Here is a 21162-nt window from a genome sequence, read left to right as displayed (position 1 = left end):
TCCTGCCTATGCAGGGGGTCGGACTCGATGATCTATTGAGGTCCCTTCCGACCCTAACATCTATGAATCTATGTACCCAGGAAAATCCTGTGAGATCTGGAAGTCTTGGGTCTAAGCAGTCTGTTGCTCTATTTTCTTGCCTACATCAGGCACCGTTTCCCCCAAAATCACCCTCGCACCGCAAAAATAAAGTAAATGGGGGCATATGTATTAAGCCAGCATTTCCCAACCAGTGTGCTGTCTGATGTGCCGGGGAACTTGGACTGGAGCCACGCCCCCTATCGGGCTGGAGCCACACCCCCCGCCTGCTGCTGCTGGGGACACAGACAGACGGGGAGCGTGGCTCCAGTTCAAAATGCCATCCGGCTGGCCGCACACCACCCCTCCCCATCAGCGTCCAGCTGGTCATGAACCACCCCTGCCCCTTCCCCCACCCCTGCTCTGCGTCCGGTGTGCCACAGTGCTTTTCTATTTAGGTAAGTGTGCCGTGGGGCGGAAAAGGTTAGGAAACACCGTACTGAGCATTAGCTGTGGCGTTGCTGTTCAGGCAGCTGAGGGTTATGGCTCAGTTCTTCACTGCACAGTCATTAAGGATTGTTGTTCCTTCTTTGTAATGGTCTTGATGTTTCACTGATCAAGCCCACCTTTCTTAGGACAGCTTTGTTATCTGCTGGCTGTCCTAGTCTCCCCTGTTTCACAGCCCTGGAGCCTCTAGCTCTTTCAAAATCATAGACCCCTGTGGAGACCACTCTTCAGCTGCATCTAGGGTTTTAGTTAAGCAGGAAAGTGAGGGTGGGTCAGCTGAAGATTTGGCCCTGCCCCTGCTCTGTGCAGCCATAACTGTGGAAACTTTTTATTCTTTCATCCTATCTTCAAAAACAAGCATGTGTTGTATTCCAAAGCATGCTATATGCAAGAAAATATGACATTTTCCATGCTCTCTGACCAATATTTCTTGATCATAGCATGCAGACAAAATTCAAAACCCTCACTCCTATTTGAAGTGTTTTAATGCACCCAGAATGTATTTTATAGTTGTTTTATAGCAGCCACTTGCTGGTACCATCAGTCATTTTAGTTTTTTTCCCATTAAACAATTTGGTATGTTTAATTCATAAATAAAGTGTGATTGAATGACCCCCCTCAAGTGATGGTTTCTCCTTCCTTCAGGAAGCAAATGACTTTCTCATATAGGCATTCTCATGTATGCCTTTCAACTGCAGAAGTGTTCTCCATTTCAAACGGGTTTATCACTGCAAACTCCCTCTGAAATAGGCTCTCAGTGACCTCCGGGTTATATATTTTTGTATAATGTTTTGTGGCTAATTGCTTATGACCGCATGTAAATGAGCTGCTCATGTATCCAAACAGATACGATCATATTCTGAAGTGGGAACTCTTCCAGCTGGCAGACCTGGACACGTACCAGGGAATGCTGAAGCTGCTCTTCATGAAAGAACTGGAACGAATTGTTAAACTGTACGAAGCGTACAGACAAGCCCTTCACAGCGAGCTGGAGAACCGCAAGCAGAGGCAGCAGTGGTATGCACAGCAACACGGCAAGAATTTTTAAACTAACAGGTTTTTTGGGGGGTTTTTTAAACTGGACTTTTATGAGGACACTAAAAGCTTTAAAAGATTTTTTTTCACTTTTTTTTTTTTTTTTTTAAACCATGAACAAGTGCTTTGGTTAAAAAGGCAGCTTATTTTTGTTGATGTTGCACCTTTGTAACTATCTTCTTGAATTGTTTTCTACGTATATTATGTACTGTTCATAGAATGAAAAACGTTTGTTAATCTTTTTCTGTGCAAAAAAAAAAAAAGTTTAGTTTATTATTTCGAGAGCCAGGGTGGAGTTTGAAATGGACTTCATCCTGGTATCTCCTGCTAGCAGCCAGCTGTAGTATTAAGAAGCTGACTTCTATATTTCTAAACAGCAGCAGATGCAATTAGAAAGAACGTCGTGGATGCAAAACATTAAAATGGAAATTCCATCATTTTATTCCCCTTCACATGTCCTACATTAATCTCTGGAGAGAGACTGCTCTCGTTTACAGCTTCAATGTACAGAACACCGACGTTGTTACTTTCCAGCAGCGCCTACCAGTAGTGCAGAAACAGACCCTTTTTAAGCAGAATTAAACACTTCATCGACAAAATGAAGCATGAGGTTGCCTTATCTTTTTACTCTGTTTTTATGCAGCGGATCACTTTAGATCTGCCACTAGTCTGCACAGAATTTTGTCAGAGGGAAAACTACCTGCAAGCCCCTCGAAGACAAAGACCAGCACCCACACATGCTGAGCTGACTGTAGTTTATAATGAGGCATGTTGGGCGATGTCAGAATTATCCAGCTGACTTTATCAACCTTAACTCTCCATGATAAAATCAGGGAATTTAAAGAATCAAAATTTTTTTGCAAAAACATTGTCCTGTAGCGAAGTTCTCTTTATACGTGATTTTTTTAAAAATTGTGCAGGTACCCCTTCCAATATTTTCTTGGGTTCCTTAGCTGTCTGAAATGTTATTTATGGATCCTTTTTAGTGCAATAATTATTGTTGCAGACAAGAACTACATTTCCTGTAAATCACTTCAATAAATTTGTTTTTTGATTGATGTGTGTGGATGTGATTGATTTGCCTATCCAGAATTTCAAGTGGACATAGCACAGATACATTTTAAAAGGTAGTAAGATCCAGTCCACACAACTAGGAAAGTGCTCTGATAAGGGTGACTTAGAGTCACTTAGACAAATTGGAGGAGTGGGCCAAAAGGAATCTCGTGAGGTTCAGCAAGGACAAGTGCAAAATCCTGCAATTAGGACAGAACAAACCCATGCACCGACAGGCTGGGGGTGGCTGGCTGGGCAGCAACTCTGCAGACAAGGACCGGGGGGTTACAGCGGACAAAAAGCTGAATAGGAGCCAGCAGTGTGCCCTTGGTGCCAAGAAGACAAATGGCATCCTGGGCTGCATGGGTAGGAGCGTTGCTAGTAGGTCAAGCGAAGTGATTCTTCCCCTCTGTTCAGCACTGGTGAGGCCACATCTGGAGTCCTGTGTTTAGTTTTGGGCCACCCACTATAGAAACGATGTGGACACATTGGAGGGTCCAGCAGAGGGCAGTTAAATTGGTTTGGGGGCTGGGGCACATGACTTTTATGAAACGGGGCTAAGGCAACTGGGCAGATTAAGTCTGCAAAAGAGAAGACTGATGGGGATTTAATTGCAACCTTCAACTCCCTGCAGTGGGTTGCACAGAGGATGGAGCTGGACTGTTCCCAGAGTCCCAGAGGATGGAGCTGGACGGAACAAGGAGCAATGGGCGCAAGTTGCAGCCGGGGTGGTTTAGGTTGGATATTAGGAAGAATTTTCTCACTAGGAGGGTGGTGAAGCACTGGAGCAGGTTACCCAGAGAGGTGGGAAGCTCCATCCTTGGAGGTTGTCAAAACCCAGCTGGACAAAGCTTTGGCTGGGATGATCTAGTTGGGGATGGTCCTGCTTTGAGCAGGGGGTTGGACTAAATCGGCATTTCTCAACCCGTGGGTTCCAACCCAAAAGTGGATTGCAAGAATATATGAAAGGGTTGCGAACAAACTTCAAAAATGGATTTTCCTTTAAAAGAGAGAAACGTGGGAACCTGTGGCTTTTCCCTTGCAGGCTGGCGGAGTTCCAGCCTGCAAGGGGCTGCTTGGGAGCCCCCTGCCCCACAGTGGGGGACTCTGGGCAGGGGGTCGGACTGGCCACTGATGTTTATGAATGGGTCCGGTACAAAAAAGTTTTGAGAACCACTGGATTAGATGTGACCCAAGGTGCCTTCCAGCCTTAACTTTCTATGATTCTGTGAAAAGATGTAAGCAATAACTAGATTCTGGGAAGATTTGGTCTGCATAACAGACGTTAAACTCAATCCATGGGCAGGGCCACAGTATATTTTAATTCTGCTGCCATGTGTATAAAATGGGTGGCCCTCCAATGTTCCTGATCCACAGAAGATTGCCAGCTGATAGCAACAGGAGGCTGACACACAAGCTGAACGCAGAATAAAATGTCTGGGGCATTCGGCATTATTCAGTGGGAAATAGTGCTATCTTTCTGTGCGTGCGCGCAAGTAGTGTACAGTCCTTGTGCTCTTCGGCTGCCCACGCATCCGTAAAGTTTAAAATCTGCCTTTAAAGCATGTCATTTCCTGAGCCAAACACCTCCACGAGTCTTGCTAGATGGATGTGTGTTGTGTCCCATAGGGCGTTTCAGGCTGTCTGCAGACCCTGGCAAAGATCTCGCTGGCTTTGCATCATTTTGTATATGGAAACTTTTCTTCAACCGTAAGATCCAGAAGCTACTTTTTAAACTGAAGTTTCCGTAATGCAGAATCTGAATCTGGCCTGTGAAACAGAATCAGATAAAATAAAATCTTGGCTGGATTGCATCTGGCCAACAGGCCAGATGTTTGATGCTGTTGGTGCAGCTGAATGATCAACAGAAGCAAATTCCACTACACGTGTTTCTCAGTGGTAGCCTGCAGTTGATTTTAAAGGAAATGGTGGTAGTAAGTAAGGGGCCCTTCTAAGACTGATGAAATGAACCTGCTGCTTACAACTATACATCTCTTAGTTAGTTATCCTATAAAGTACAAGCTTACCTTGCTTTCTGCCATTGGAGTCTGACATTAAAATCTACGAGGGCACCTGTCAATGAATACGTAAATGTTTACAATAGGATCCGCTTCGTAGGAACCAAAAGCAAACTTTAATCGTTTGACAATAAAAGAATAGATAGAACTGTCGGACACATTCTATGCTGTATGTGTGTATATATACAGAAATACAGTGAAACTTTCTCAAGTACATGTACAAAGTGATCTTTTTGTGCATGAAAGTTAGGAACAGAAAAAGTTTGCTTTCCTTACGATATCATTAAACATACCATACAAGAAGAACTGTCCTTACAATTTCTGACAAAGCAAGTTAACACATTTTTTTTTCCACGGGTACTGATGCAATCATGTAGTCATGGCAGATATGAGGAAAAAGTTAATTGATCGAAAACCTTTGGTTACGTGATATGCTCGCTCAAATTCAGGGAGTAACACAAGAAGAGGTCGTCCTTCCGAAGACCGCCAAGATGTTTTCTGGAAAACTTGGAGTCCTATTACCACATCATTTTATTAATGCCTGTAGAATAACGTGTACTGATTTAAAGCGGAAAACAAGATTTCCTAAATCAGCTGGAAATGATGTTTGATATTAAAAATTATAAGACCATTGTATATATTTGCAGCAAAATAAATATGTACATATTAACAAAATGAAAAACATGCCTATATCTTCCCATCATACAGTGTTGCCAAACTTAAAAAGCAAACACATCAAACCAGCTTACAAGCACATTTTGTTTTTTCATTCTCCCTTTTCCATTTCAGGAGCTTCAGACACTTGAGCATGGGTACAACAGTGAGAGTATTTAACCGATGAGAAGGTGGAGGTGTTCCTGTCATGCAACTGCCTGAGAGCCTCCGGTTTACATCTTCTTCTTTTCTGAGCCTTCAGCAGATTCTGCTTTCTGTGCAGGGAATGCATGGTGGTACAAATGTCTGTGCGTTGCTGCTGCACTATAAAGTTTGTACAGAGCCTAAAAAAAAGACACGGTATTTAATTCTTAGCTCAGTAGTTTATGAAACATTACAGTAGCAGGCTCAACAGTCACGATGGGCACCTGGGATGCAGTGAAAGACTTGCATCTCCATTTCCTTGACATAAAAGACATCTAGATTGAACCCACTATCTTTACACGGTCTGCTGTTTAGAGGGAGAAAGGCAATACTTAACCCAACCATTAGAGACTTGACTTTTCTTCCATTGAGGAATGCCAATGTCATGCCTTTAAATATGAATTAGTTACAGAAGCATTCCTTATACGCCAGCTTTAAGGACTGCTAAAACACTGCTCATGCCATGAAAGACTTTTTGCAAATCGTATCAAACTTGGGGACCCTGATTTCAAGTCCCACGCTTGTCTAGTAAGGATGGTGTCCTGTACACGTTGTACTTTGTGGTTTTAAGCTGGCGGTACATACAATATACCCATTCATTTTGCTGTTAGAGTCTTTGCTGTTGAACATGCCATGCAGCAGATTTCAGGCATCCAACGTGCACGCGTTCTGCAGAGAAATGCATATTGTTTCATTTTCAACAGTGTCTTGCTAGTGGCATGCATGCTCCTATCTTCTAGATGAGACCACACAAGCCACTACAGAGACACCGATTTGCTAGACGATAAGTACTTTTATCCCCATTGTTTGTGCAGAATTCATTGTGAATAAGACGATGTCTTTAAAAAATAGTTTTGACCAAGCATTAAATGGACAAGCCAAAGGCTCTAGGTTAAAGGAGTGTTCATCGTAGCCATGCAAGCTCAGAGTTGACATGAATCTGTTGGTTTTCTTTCATCAACATGAACGTTGCCCTGTTCCCAGGACGAGAGCAAGGCCTGTGCCACTGGGACTGATGAGTGGAGGAAGGAAAAGGAGAGAAATCCTGGCCTATGGCCTACCCTGCAGGAAGCCCTGCAACTTCTGCAGACAGGTCTGTGGCTCAAGGATGGGACTCAAGTTGCCTCAAGGCCCATCAGCGAGCCATGGTAGAGACCATCCTCCAATCGAGGGATGGCCAACGACAACGACGGGCACCTGTGAATCGGCACCTTCCACTTTCTTCACTGGAGACCATTGCTGTGGGAGTGCAGAGCAGTTCGCCAGTGCCTCGGTAAGTCTCCATGTTGAGCTGAAAAGTGCAGGAGGTGTCGAGAGACACCCTTGCAGCTAGTAGAAGACTAACGGGGCAGTCAGTAAACCTTCGTGAACCTCCATCCCCTTAATGACCAGCAGAAGCATCCTGGGAAGTAAAGCTGGTTGCTATCCAGTGAAAATGCTGCTCCTAAGTGGACTGCAAACAAACTTGGCATCAGCCTCCCGGTCAGGCAAATGGGTCGGTTATGAAAGGACAAGGCCTGCTTTAGGAGGGGTCTCTCTCAAACCAGGGGCAGGGCAGGGTGGCACCGTGGAGTCCAACTCAAAACTGAGCTCTATGAGAGATGTGCTTAAGCCAGAGGGCAGATTTAAGGGTAAGTGTTAGTGCCAGGGGCCTCTGGCAGTTGGACTTGTGGGTCCTGATCCATGGCAGTGGCACTAGGTAGCACCTGCACCTAAAAGCCACAGTCTGAGCTGAAGCCTGTCGAGCTAGAGCTACAGCTTGGCTCTAAACCCAGCAGCCTGGTGAGCGCCCAGGAAGGGGCACTTAACCAGCTCTGGCAGGTGGGATCAGCATAACAGAGGCCTTTGCAAGGACCTAAAGGCTCTCTGAAAGCAAAGAGCGGGGCTGCTGGGCTGCTCCAGAAGGGGCACGTGGCAAGCGTGAGGTCTGGACAGCTAAACTGCTTTTGAGCTTGCTCACATAGCCGACTACCTGCTGCTGATGTAGCTGGTGTCCGTGACCCAGGGAGAGCACCGGTCCCAAAGCGGACCCAGAAGAGAGCCTCTGTCCTGGTGATCACAGTCCCGCAAGCTAACTCCGGAGGAGGAGGCTCAAACAAGACCTGGGGGCAGGCTGACCAAGCGAGAGCAGTCACAGGCAACACGACTGAATCGCACCTCAACCTTCCTAGTACAGGTTATGTGCTGCAAGACCGCAGGCAGCTGTGCAGGAAGGGGGCAATCTGGGCATGGAGGGCTACCGGGGCACATGCCCATTAAGCGAGGCATGATGCACCTCTAGTGGACAAAAGGATGAAGCCCTGTCACCCTCCAGTGACCTGCCTTGTCGTGGACAACAGAGAAGGGCCTAGCATTCCCCTGGGAGGCTGAGGGACGGTCCCTGTGGGGAACGACGTGGCTGCTTTGAGCCCAATGGTCTCCAGTGCAAACGCTCTCCAGCCCAGATGCGCTGACCAAGAAGCCAAGCTCACGCCCGCTCTTATCAGAGAAAAGTCAGTGCTGACTGTGCTCAAAACTTCTGCTAAGCACAGCTGCACCGCCTGCTCTGCCTGAGCAAAAAGAAACAGGCTGGCAAAGAATAGGCCCAATTTTCAACAACCAGAAGGTCCAAAGGACTCCAGGTAAATGCAATACAACTTCTGGAGGGAGGTCAGCATTGGTGCCTGGGGTATTGGGCACGGAGGTTGGTCCCATTGCCTGGGATGGAGAGAGAGAGTGCCCGGGAGGCCAGAGCCAGGTCTTGTGGCTGAAGTCAGCTAAAAATTCGATGACATTCCCAACACTAAGAGCCTGCCTTAATCTTACATTGACAACTCTGGGATTGCTTAGAATTAGTTTCCCCCTCCTTGTTTAACACAAGTCAGAGGCTCTCATAACACTTTTAATGGTGTTTTTCCAGTTGTCCTTCCTCATGATACCATGTCAGTCTACAGAGAAGAGCCGCTGAGCGTGCCGTGGAGGGAAGGGGGTCCCTTGTCTTCTGCTATTTGTGCACGACCAGGAAAGGCCCCTGGCCCAGATTTCCATGTGGAAGTCCACAGGCAAGAAAATCATTTTTCATTGAGATGCTCCAAATTCAGATGCTTCTGGGTACCAAGGTAGGCGGTTTTTGACAGCCAGCCAGGAAGAGCAGGAGCGCTAGGACATTGCTCACGCTGACGGGGATGATATATATCAGTGGTTCCCAACCTTTTTAGACCGCAGCCTGGAAGTGACCACGGACCAGCAGACTGCAGTCTGGAAGTGACAGGCATACCACAGACCGGCAGCCAACCCTTTTTTATACTCTGTATGAAATGTCTGTGCATATACTAAGTATAAAAAAGGGTTGGCTGCCGGTCCACAGTATACCGGTCACTTCTGGACTTCCGGTCCAGCAGCCAACCCTTCATGGCCCGGTCCCGGGGGTTGGGAACCTCTGATATACATGACAACTGGGAAACACTTATGCCACCCTTTTCCATCTGCAGGTCCCAGTGCTTTGGTTCAGGGCTGTCCAACTTTCAAGCTGCTGTGATGAGCCTCAGTCTCCCCCAAGCTATGCATCCCACAGATGCCCCCTGCCGCTGCCCTATTTGCCCACAACTCCCCTGCGTTGAACGTGTGCCTGTGACCTTCCTCTTCCCCACTCCTCATCCTGCTGCATCATACCCCAGACTCACCCAGAGGTTCCTGCACTGTCCCACCGCCTGGGACAAGGGCAGGAATCAGCAGAGGGAGGGAAGCCCTGCGATAGCAGCCACAGATGTGGGAGAGCAGTGGCCAGTTGGGAGCCTGGAAGCTGCACATCAATCCCTCCTCGGCCACATGTGGCCTGCAAGCCACCAGGTAGGCAGCCCTGCTATAGCTCAATCTAATTCCAGTTCCATCCAGAACAGCCCTGCAAAGCAGCCTGGGTCTCACATGCTGTCCAGAGAAACCAGACTGCATTGCGGAAGTGATAAGTGACAGAACGGGGCATGGATATGGATTATGGATTTGTACAGGATGGTTTGGGTAGGATGATCCAGCTGAGGATTGGACTAGATGGCCTCTGGAGGTCCCTTCCAGCCCAACTTCTCTGTGACTTTATGGGAGTCTGAATGCCACTCCTTTACTCTAAGCACCAGATAGCATTGCCCTTAACGCATGATTAATAGCGGGGCAGGGGAATCTGCTTCACGCTGATGTGACAAAGGCAGCGTTTATCCTACAGGGCACAGAGCAAAACACCTGACCCGGTGGTTTGCCTGCAGAAGGTGGTCTGTGGGGAGGTAAACGAGATTTGCCAGGTCTCCGATTTTCACTTATTCTGACGTACGTTCACATCCTGGGAGCGGTGAACGGTGCTTTCAGGAAATGCAAGAGGAGAGCCTCGGCTCCTCACCGAGGGGAGATTGCCATTAGTTTCAGGAGGAGTCGTGCCTGAGCGGCAATGCAAAACTTGGCTGTTAGAAAAGAAAACAGTTTTCAGGCCTCCTCGTCTGAGCCAGCGCAAAAAATATTGCCCGTATTAACCTGGAATGTTAAAAGCAACAGAGCAGAACTTCTGCCTGGCAGAAGCAAGCGATTCAGATCAAATGTTTGGTAATCAAATGCCTCCCTATATTCTTTGGATTTCTTTTCCCCACAGGCTTCAACTTCTTCCTTGGCTTTTGGCTGTGAGTTTGTGATTGGATCCACATGTGCTGACTCGTGCATCTGCTGAAGAGCACCGCTGGTCCGTCTGCGTGCATCATGGCCGGATACAGGGCTTTTCAAAGTATGTTTGGAGAGATCCTGGTAAGTCAGAAGGACTTTCTTGCTGGCTAATGGCACGGGGCTGCTGTGTTCCCAGGCAGCGTAGCCTATTAACTCTCTTGTTGCTCCATGAGGAACAGAGAGATGGGATTTTCAAAGGAGCCTAATGTGCTCAGGTGCCCAACTCCCCTTGGGAAATTCACAGGGAGTTAGGCACTGAGCTCCATCCACCCCTTTGGGAATCCCAGCCACTCCAGGAGTCTTTCACATTTCTACAAGCTACACGAACCAAAGTCGAGCCAAGTAACTTAAACATGCATTCAGCACGGGGACTTTCTCAGTGAAGGCGGGCGAGCTGGCCTCTCCGTGCCAGTCAGCCACATGCCCTCAGGATGGTAGCTGTGCAGAAAGGACAGACGATGAGGCATGCAACCAGGGGAGACGTGTGACAACCATAAAGCCACTTACCTCATTTGTGCTTCCCTGTGGCAAAGGCAGTGGGAAAAGGGGAAAAAATAGCATCCGTGTGTATCATGCGCTTTCTCGGTAACGTTACAGCATGCAACTTCATGTACACCGCCTTTTTCTGAAGGGTAACACTCCCCAGCTCCCTCTATCCATTAAGCCTTTCCCTTCCAGAGAGTCCTCAAATCATGCTCCCTGGGGTATCAGTGCTTCCCGAAGGGCTTTGGGTCCCGTGCCCTCCTTAAGGCGGTTGTACTGCTCTGTGTCCCTATCATTCCACGTTCTGGATAATAAAGAAAGCATCACTTTACAACCATGTTGGAACCTCACCAGCAGCCCCAGAGGGATTGTAGTGTTCCCTTTCCCACACAGATCTCTCTTTTCCCTCTTCCTGCATTCCCATTCCCTCCTCACGTGTGCCCTCTAGTTCGCCGCATCCCCGCAAGGGTGCTCATAGCCCAGTTGGAGAGACCGCCTTAGAAACATGGCTCCAAGACCTCACATCATACTCCACGGTCTGAGACCTGGTCCACACTACAGACGCAAGTCTGCTACAACTTGGTTTTCCCCCATCACGGAGGTTTCTAATTTGGACCTTACTGAGATTTCACATCTGCCCTGAGCTTTGACTCCAAATAGAGGCAGGCAGTGGTTGAGCCGTGCTTTGTTTCCCAAACCAACCAACCTTTCCTATCCAAGGTCTGTGACCTCGGTGTGGAAGCTCTTTGGGGCAGGGACTGTGGGGGCGCCCCCCCCAGAGCAAAGCCTCTGAGATCCAGCAGGCTGGGATGGGAATGGCAGAATCCCATGCCCACCCGACAGCAAAGGAAACGGCTTGTAGCTGAAGGGTTTAGATGGAGGAAGAGTTGCAATACGGATTTTTCTTTTTTACACCTGCAAATGCTTTCTGCTTCCAACATAGCTGGCGAGGGGATGCAGCGACTTCCAACTTTAGCAGCCAGAGGCAGCGGCTACAAGAACGCGCTCGCCTTGCAGAAAGGAGCCCGTCTCAGCCCTGAATCCGGCAGAGCAGGGAGGTGAACCTGGATCTGCCACATCCCAGCAGTGTCTCAGTCCGTATGTGCTGTGGCTTGTTTCCCTCCCTCCCTCTCTCCACTCTGACCAGAAATGCCAGGGTGGCCTGAGAAATCTTTCCAACGAGGGATGACTCAAAACATCCCCCAGAGAGGTTTGGGTTTCAGCTAACTTTTCCCCCTGCCATTCGTTTTGTTAGGAATTGTCCACCCAGCCAGCTGCATCATCAGCCTTGCCTTAGGACTCAGGGTTGCACAACCCAAAGAGTCTGAACGGGGCATGTTTTTGCCCATCCAGCTCAGGGAAGAGGTATGTGAAACCTTGTCATTCTCATATCCATTTTGCTTTGCTAAGTGAGCGACGGGAGAGGGGAGTTCTGCTCGGGGCCCCCGTTCTGGCCACCAGCATCCTTCCCCGACACCCCACTCAGTCATGTCGGCTGCACGGTTCTGTCCCTCCCCACACAGGCAGATCCTGCGGGTGCCAGGACTACAGGCACGGCTTGGAAGGGGCTGAAATTCTGGTGTCCCCGTGCTCTGGAGACACAGGCAGAGGTCCCTGTCTGGATCAGAGGTGGCCAAACTTCCATCATGCTGCTAGCCACAATCCTGGACCTTGAAACCGCCAAGAGCAGCAGGATGCGCAAGGCTGCAGGCCCGCAGGCCCCAGAGCCGGTGCTCCGCACCCAGGGCCCAGTCCATGAAACGGTTTTATCATTAAATGATTTCCTAGAATAACTAATGTGAGAGAACAGAAGAAACTCAAGAGTAGCAAGTAAACGAACGGAGAGCAAGGAAAAAACTTTTTGCCTTTATTGAACTATTTCCTTTGCTTCAGGAGCTACGTCTGCACTGCCCAGGAGCTGCATGCGGCTCGGTTTGGCCACCTCTGCTCTAGATGTTTTGGGTCTGGTTAAGCTAAGCCCCAGTCTTGCAGCTGACTTTGGCGGGGACAGCTCAGCAACCTCAGATGTTGCATCTAAAGGCTGTTTCCAAGGAGAGAAGCCCCAAGAAAATCAAGGTGAGAGAACGTATATCGGTATCAGAAGTGATTTCTCCTACCTGGTCCCACAAGGCTGCAGCCACTTGGTCTATTACTGCTCCCAGCTCTCTGTACTCCCCAGAGTATCTGATATATGCCCAGGTACACAGTGTGATAAGGGTCAGCCCCATTATCATGTTGCATAGACTAGCTATGATGTCCAACCCAATGAATCCGGTCACACCGGCGATCACATAGGTGATGAAAATGACCACAAACAATGTTGCAGGGGTACGTGCAGCGTGGAAGATGTTCTTGCTGTCGTTGTGCTTGATGTACTGTATGTAGAGCTCATCTATCTCGTTCTCCAGCTGCTGGAGGTAACGGCGACTGAATTCCTCCCCACCCATCTTCTTCACTCCGCGGAACAGCTTCACTGCTTCCTCTTTGAGCTCCAGGTGTTTGCTCTGGAGGTCGCTGGGTGCAAGAAAAGGCCGGTCACCCCCGCAGACCTGGAGGGAGAAAAGAGCTGCTTACTCAAAACATGTGTCGGACCGATCACAGTGGGTCCTGGGTCTGGGACTGTGGCCCTCCCACAGGCACTTGCTACTGTGCTGATGATAGCTCACTAGATTTAGGGCTTTTGTGGGACTGTGACCGTTCCCTCCCACCAAAACCCCTGAAAATGAGCTTCCCTTCCATGTACCTGGCAAGCCCTGAGCTCTGCGTTCTGCTTCCGTGGTAAGAAAGAGCTGCGGGTGGTATCAGTAATATCTACAGCCGGGCGAGGGCTGTGGTTTCTCAGACTCAGAGAATAGGAGGGTTGGAAGGGACCTGGGGTGGTTCTTGTGCTCTTTCAGTCCTCACCTGCTGTGCAAGACTCTGAACAAAGCCAGACCGTCCTGGTACATAAAAGCCTTCAATTAGCCTCTTATGAAGGCTTTAGAAAATGAAAATGGAACTGGCTGGTGATTTTTACTACCTGACAGCTGGAGACCACAGAAGAAGTGATTTGTGCAAGCCCCCGGGTTGTTTGGAGGAGGCCTCGAAAGCATGTTTGGGATTTTTGACATTTAGCATTTTAGTCACCTGAGAAACCTGCATCTAAATTCCTCCCAAGTTTCACTGAGAAGTTTGGATCAGTAAATCATTCCCAGGTAGAGGCGCCACCGTCAGCTGCCTCGTAAAGGCAGATCCTCTGCCGTCTAGTCACTTGGGAAATATGTTTGATCTCAGCAGAAATACCAGCGTTGGCCTTACCTCTTCCATCCTCTTGTTGTAGGTGTCCTTGGCAGTGGCAACTGCTGCTAAATTGTTAGCTTCCGCTGTGGCCTGCGAGGGAGGCAGAAAGCAAGATTTAGATCAGGTCTCGTCAAGAGTTGCCTGCCTGTGTGCAAGGGTACACACCATGCATATCCTTGCTCTCTGAAGTGTGCATGTGTGCAAAAATTAAGCAAGTCAGCAGCTCTCTAGTTTTCACAAAATGCTCTCCCCTCTGCAGCCTCATGACAGCTTTCTACCAGCCCCTTTGCCTTTTCTCTCCTATCGATGAGAGGAGCCCTACCCCATCTCTGTTCTCAGTGGGGGCAGATGACAGAACAAGCAGCAATAGTCTTCAGCTGCAGCAAGGGAGGTGTAGGTTGGATATCAGGAAAAACTTTCTCACTAGCGGGGTGGTGAAGCACTTGAGCAGGTTACCTAGAGAGGTGGTGGCATCTCCCTCCTTGGATGTTTTTAAGGCCCGGCTATACAAAGCCTTGGCTGGGATGATGTAGTTGGGGCTGGTCCTGCTTGGAGCAGGGGGTTGGACTTGATGTGACCTCCTGAGGTCCCTGCCAGCCCTCATTTACTATGATTCTGTGATCTCCCTTTGGGGTGTAGATGCAAGCAGTGGCAAACTCCAGAGTCCAAGCGGATCCTACATCTAATCACCACAGGTTGACAATCTGTTAGCAAAAGCTGCTCAGCTGACACCAACAGCCACTGCTGCACAGGTAAAGAGGAGTTACATCTCAAGAAGCCAGGACCCAAACCTGGGGATTGATAGGTGCACCTGGAAGCCATTCCTATGTGACCCCATGTGTGGAGAGCATGATGTCACAGCCCCTTCTGCAAACAGGTTCCACTGCTGTCTCATGAAGAACAGTCCTGGATGACTACGTCACTTTTTTAAATGGGAATTGGGCTCCCAGGCTACATGAGTGCTTTTGAAAATGCTCCCGGATGCAACTGTAAAAGATTTGTATATGGTTGTTCCTTGGATTGTCATGTTAGGACATCTAGAGCAACCTGAAGCCTTCCATTAGCCTAACTGAAAAGCAATGCCAAGCACTCTGTACATCATGCCACCAACCGCACGCAGCATAAATACCTGCAGCATCGACTTTGGATGTGGCAATTCTTCTCCTTGATAAATCTTTATATACGCCTAGGAAAGAGCAAAGAAAAGCATCTGTTTGCACATAACACTGTCTTTACTCAAGGCACTTGCACACATGCCCCTGTATCACATGGCGGGGTTTTAAAAGGCACAAATGGGATACAGGAATCCAGCTCAACTTGGCTCCATCCTGAGCTGAGCAGGAGCAACTTGGATTTGATTTCACGTGTGACGTTGGGCAAGTCTGTCCGTCTCTCTGGGTAGGTCTACTCTGATGTTTACGGTCACCCCTGAGGGTAGTTCTTAACCAACCCAAGCCATGTGGGCTACCCTTCCCTAATTATACCTTGCTTTGTGGGCCAAACCACTGTACCTCAAGCAGAGCCTTTCTGGGAATTGTCTTGCCTGTCACTTGTCTCTTTTTCTGTGCATAGCTGTAATTATGGGCAGTAGAGACAGCAGATGGAGTGCAGAAGGGCCATAAATCAGAAACATGGAATTATGGGATTGCTGCTGGCTGACTTCTTGTGCTCAAGACCTACACACCCAAACGCACCATAAGGAGGGGTAGGAGAGGTGGGGAATGAGGGCAGGGTTGACCGCCGGGTCGATCCTGAAGCTCCACAGCTTCCAGGTCCAGCCGGACCGAGAGCAGAGGGTCAAGTTTAAGGGGTTGCAATCTAAGTCAGTCAGCAGACATGGGCTTGAGGATGACCTTAAGGCTGACCCCTAGCACCAATGTAGACACCCCCTCTTTGCCTCAGTTCCCCCTCTGCCCAGTGAGGTTAGCTGGGATGTGCGTGCATGAATATACCCCAGAACTGAGGCACGTGGAGCCCATGATAATGAAGCCTCATAAGGACCTGAAATGAGGGCACGTACCCTCTCCAGACAGCGTATCCTGGTCCACCCTAAGTCATGTCTCATTTTGAAGAGGGAGAGAAAGTGCACGCTGCTCCATCTGAGTCCCTGAAACATTGCATAGCTTAGGAGACCGTACCTTAAAATACTCCACGAGGCCCCGGCAGGTAATGTGGTTTCCATTGATCTCCTTAACGTCCAGGCTCTCGGAGCCAAGCAGCCAAGGGATCAACACCTTCAAGTTCTTGATGAACTCTTCATCTATTTCTGCAAGCAAACCCAAGGTCAGGCCCACAGTCAGACTCATGCTTCATGATACAACCCTGTGCAAGGCAGGTGGGTGACCCCAGCCAGGATGGAAATGGAAATGCTTTATGTCCCTATGAGGTCTGCCCTCAGCAGCAATGATCTTTCTGTGCTGCTACCATGCACACGCCTACAGCCACATTTCCAAACCAGCCTCTACACCCGCAACAAGTTGCACACACATCCATCCCTCTGTAGCTTAAAAAGGGATTATCTGTGCTTTAATATGATGAATTAGCTATTTCGTGCCTCTCCGAAGACAGAGTGTTGTGGCCGATTTGTTATCCCTGGCAGTGAGCAAGCTGCACGAGGATGTGGTTTCACAACTCAGACTTTGACCGACATTAAAGGAAACGGTCTATGACCGCGTGGTGCAGGTGGTACAGAAACAGGCAAAATGATTGGATGCTGGTCGGTTCAGCGAGTGACCCCAAAGGTTGCCAGGCAACCGTACGTAAATTCGTAGAACTTAGACTGAATTGTGAAATGCGATTGGCTCATCCAGCACTCAAAACCACAGCAGCCCACCCTTAATAGAATATGAAAAGCCTAAGCAAGTTGGTATTAGACATTCGCATCGTAGCACCCACGTAACATCCTGCGGAAGTATTCCCCAGGATGTCCTAGACGCCTGGCCGGCAGACACTGGGAATCCTAGCGCTCGGGTCTTCCCATCCCACTTGCACTGCGCTTGCGTGCTGTGTGGCATGGTTTACTGGGCCAATTTTGTAGTTTGTTAATAAAATCAAGCCAACTACTGGAATGGTTCCTTGGTCTTCAGCACCATTCCACCCCCAATCCCAAAGGTATTCCTGCTATCCCTAACGCCTCTGCTGGTGGAAAGCTGCTCGGGGTTGAAAGAGCAGGGGGATTCACATTGAATAACTCGGCAGGAGACCCTCGCTGCGTGGGCAGTTGCGTGCTCTGCTCGTCAGGATATGTGCAGAGGCAGCTTGTGCTCTTGCCAGCAGGTGTGGAAATGCTGTGCCCATCTTCCTCTCCTCGGGCTCTTCGATTAAAAGCAATTGCGTTTCAAGCCTTCAGCCTTATAGCCCACAATTTTACAAGAAGGAGAGCTCTCCATCCTGGCTCCCGAATACACTAACTGAGGAGCTGTCTCAGCAATGGGCTTCTTGTTTCGGATGCGCACTGCATATTGAAATATTCATATGCAATATTTTAAAAGTAGTGGCACCCTCAGGCGACCCGCAGTCTGGGAGCTCTTGTACATGGATTAATGCATTTGTTTTATCCTGTTACATTAGACAACGCGGGCTTCTCTCATAGTCCCTACCACTGCAGATGGGTCCAATTGTCCTCCTTACTAAGTGCCTTGGCTACGTTGTGAAGGAGCAAGGTTCTCATACACCGCTACCTAACAAGGCCTTTGCTCAAACAGGGCATGGGCTCATCTTCTCATGATGAACCCTCTGAGCACCTCCGTGCTGATTTTTTATCCGCAGCCTCCTAAAGTCGTTTTTAGGAATACACCCACCCAATCGATATATGAGAACATAGGGACCCCTCAGCTGTAGGCCTACATGCTAACGCCTATTAAACAGAGATGCTTCTGTGTCTCCAAACCATTGCTCCAGAAGAGTTGTGCTAATACAACAAATCAGATGGAGCCAGTGGCATCACTGTGATCCTCAAGGTACCTGTCGGGGCTGGAACATGATATAGCTCCTTGGTTTCTTACCAAGTCTTGCTTGGTGGTGGTATTTTTTCTGCAAAATTCAGCACCTGATAGCTATGTTGCTACATGTCTGTCATATTTTGAATAAAGCTTCACTCTCATCTGCAGCAGGCTCCGGTAGGGCAAAGCATTAGCAATAAAACTGGGCAAATGTTAGTCTCATCACCATCTCCACCAGCCCTGAGTGAGCTGCTGGAAGCCAATGGGCCGCTTTTACTACCTTGACTGATGCAGATGGAGTTGCTGTAGGGCCAAGACACTTCAATGTAGAAAAATGTCCATGGTGTATTTACTACCATTCATATTAAATGGCCTGAAACCAGAAGGTGGAAGCTAATGCACTGTCTGGGCATGGAAAGGGTAACAAAAGGGAAAGGTTATGATTAATTCTAATAGAGCTGAGAGAGCACTTGAAGGAAAAGAGCACTGGTATTAAGAGGCTATGACATGCTCCATATGCTGAGTCTTTCCATAGCCAGCATGACGGTCTAGTAGGCTCCTGAAGTTAAACCTGGAGGGAAATCTGGGAAGGATCATTGTCCCCAACCTTCACTGGCCCATTGGCCAACCATCCTGAGGAAGAAGCACTGCAAGCAGCGTGTTGCTTTGCTTTCTCATGGCAACCTGAGGAAGTGCATTCATGAAAAGTAAAATTCCCTGCAGGTAGGAGCAAAGTTAGTGGGTCTTGCAGGTAACGTACTGGCCGCAAGCTGTATGTTGGGGACCACTGTATTGGAGAATAATGGCCTTACTAGATAACTGTTTTCTTTGTTGTGGGCCCCAGACTTTGCCAGAAGCAAGAGCTGAACAACTCTCTGGCAGTGGAGACATTCAGTGCTCGTTCTGCTTGTTTCGTTTGAGGCGAAAGGCGTGTTTTCCTCATTGCCAAGAGAGCTCAGCGATGGGTACGTGACTGACTAGCAGATTCACAGCAAAGGCAACGTGGCCCCAAAGAACAATTAACTTAAAATTTGCTTTGCAAAGCTTTTCAGAGTGAAACCTCTCTGTGTCAAATGGGCTTCCTTTTTTTTTAGTGAGCACAGTCTTGCCCCCCACAGTGAACTGTACCTGCAAATCTATGTCTGCATTGAATTACCAATACAAAGTGTGAATTAATTGCAGACACAACCACGTGGCCATAAAAATTCAACTCTCAGCCTCACCTTCCCTGATACCATCTCATTCTCAGTCATCGAGCTAGGGCACTATCATATCATCCCTGGCAATGCCTAACACATCCCCTTTTTAAGACTAAAACCAACAACTTCTCTGGCCATGAGCAGCTTGTTGGCTAGAGTCTGACAATGGCTTTCCATTTGCTTTCAATAGTGCTTTCCTGAAAATATCTCAGGACTGCAGGAGATAATGGGATCCTCTGCCACTGCGTATAAAGCAGACATTCAAATGCAAATGCAAACCATCAGGTTAAGTGTCCAAAAGGAAAGAGATCGTTTTCCTTCAAACCTTTCAGTTTTCCATCGAAATTTGGGTTGGTGGCTACTTTCAAGCCAGGGTGAGGCAACAGGAAGCAGGAGATTTTTGTGAAACAGGAATGGATGTGTTTTCGGACGTTCTGCAGTTCTTCGTGTTGATTTCCCGAGACCTGCGAGAGAGCAGCTTGAGGTCAGCACGGTTGCATGTCAGGCGGAGGGAACGCGAGTACCGCAACAGCAACAGCACGGGTTGAAACGCGGGGTGCGCGCTACGGGGACTGTGCAGAGGAGGAAGGAGCCGGATGGGAAGGACCGTGCTCAGAGGGAGACTTCTGCAAGGTTCACACGGCCACAGGCAGAGCTCTCCTGCTCTGACCACGTGCCCTGGACCGCATCATTGCCCTCTGATGATGAGCATGCATGAGTATGCCTGGTATACACAAGCATTCGGGACATCGCATCAGGGGCTTCCTGCCATCCCCTTGAATTAGGCCTGCTCCATTATTTCTGCTACCAAACCCTCCACGCGTTTCCTGAGTGCTCCTCATAGCGCCTGCTCCCAGGGGAGGCGCACCCAGGCCTAGGGTCAGCAAGGACCTCGTCAGGGCACTTCTGGAGGGACTGGACGCATTTAAATCAGCAGGTCCTGACGACCTCCACCCCAGAGTGCTGAGGGAATTAGCAGAGCTCATTGGGGGACCCCTGGCACAGCGTTACAAGCACTCGTGGTGCTCTGGCGTGGTGCCAGAGGACTGGAAGAGGGCTAACGTTCCCATTTTCAAAAAAGGGAGGAAGGAGGACCCAGGAACTACAGGCCAGTTAGTCTTACCTCGATCCTGGGTAAGCTTTTTGAGAGAGTTATCCTGGCGCGTGTCCGCGAGGGGCCGGCAGGGGAGGTGATGCTTAGGGGCAACCAACATGGGTTCATTCGAGGCAGGTCCTGTCAGACCAGCCTGGTGGCCGCCTACGACCAGGTCACCAAATCCTTGGACGCAGGGGTAGCAGTGGACATATTTCTGGACTTCAGGAAGGCCTTTGACACGGTCTCACCCCATTCTCATTAAAAAACTAGGGGACTGTGGCGTCGACACCTACACAGTCAGATGGGTCACTAACTGGCTGGAGGGCTGCACCCAGAGAGTGGTGATGGACAGGTCTTATTCGACCTGGAGGGATGTGGGCAGTGGGGTCCCCCAGGCCTCGGTCCTTGGACCTGCACTGTTCAACATCTTCATCAGTGACTTAGACGAGGGGGTACAAAGCACCCTGTTCAAATTTGCTGACCACACTAAGATGTGGGGGGATGTGGGCACGCTGGAAGGGAGGAATAGGCTGCAGTCAGACCTAGACAGGTTACAGGGGTGGGAGGATGAGAACAGGATGGGGTTCAACACTGACAAGTGCAAGGTGCTGCACCTGGGGAGGAAGAACCAGCAGCAGACCTACAGGCTGCGGAAGTCCCTTCTCATCAGTGCAGAGGCAGAAAAGGATCTTGGAGTCATTACTGATGTCAAATGAACATGGGCTGATAGTGTAGGGACACGGTCAGGAAGGGCAACTGCACCTTGTCTGCATCCACAGATGCATTTCAAGCAGGTCCAAGGAGGTGATCCTCCCCCTCTATGTGACACTGGTCAGGCCACAGTTGGAGTACCGCGTCCAGTTCTGGGCGCCGCACTTCAGGAGGGATGTGGACAGCATGGAGAGGGACCAGAGGAGGTCACCCACATGATCAGAGGGCAGCAGGGCAGGTCCTATGAGGAGAGGCTGAGGGACCTGAACCTGTTCAGCCTCCAC

At 49.1% G+C, this 21162-nt stretch overlaps 2 protein-coding genes across 2 annotated transcripts in view; one reads left to right on the top strand and one right to left on the bottom strand.

Annotated features, from left to right (window-relative positions):
- The window catches only part of SAV1 (salvador family WW domain containing protein 1), a 30405-nt gene extending 27774 nt beyond the window's left edge, over positions 1-2631 (top strand). The window contains exon 5 of the mRNA XM_006023109.3: positions 1372-2631. Within this exon, the coding sequence (XP_006023171.2) occupies positions 1372-1573 (202 nt within the window). The 3' untranslated portion in view covers positions 1574-2631. The remainder of the gene's footprint in view (positions 1-1371) is intronic.
- Positions 2632-4656: 2025 nt separating this feature from the next.
- The window catches only part of ATL1 (atlastin GTPase 1), a 49453-nt gene continuing 32947 nt past the window's right edge, over positions 4657-21162 (bottom strand). The window contains 6 exon segments of the mRNA XM_025203506.1: positions 4657-5629; positions 12770-13201; positions 13950-14021; positions 15061-15117; positions 16070-16197; positions 19397-19535. Of these exon segments, the coding sequence (XP_025059291.1) occupies positions 5519-5629; positions 12770-13201; positions 13950-14021; positions 15061-15117; positions 16070-16197; positions 19397-19535 (939 nt within the window). The 3' untranslated portion in view covers positions 4657-5518.

The sequence above is a fragment of the Alligator sinensis genome, unplaced genomic scaffold (genome assembly GCF_000455745.1).
Source record: "Alligator sinensis unplaced genomic scaffold, ASM45574v1 scaffold50_1, whole genome shotgun sequence".
Lineage (NCBI taxonomy): Eukaryota > Metazoa > Chordata > Crocodylia > Alligatoridae > Alligator > Alligator sinensis.
The sequence above is the reverse complement of the archived record's forward strand: the minus strand, read 5'-3'. Positions and strand labels throughout refer to the sequence as shown.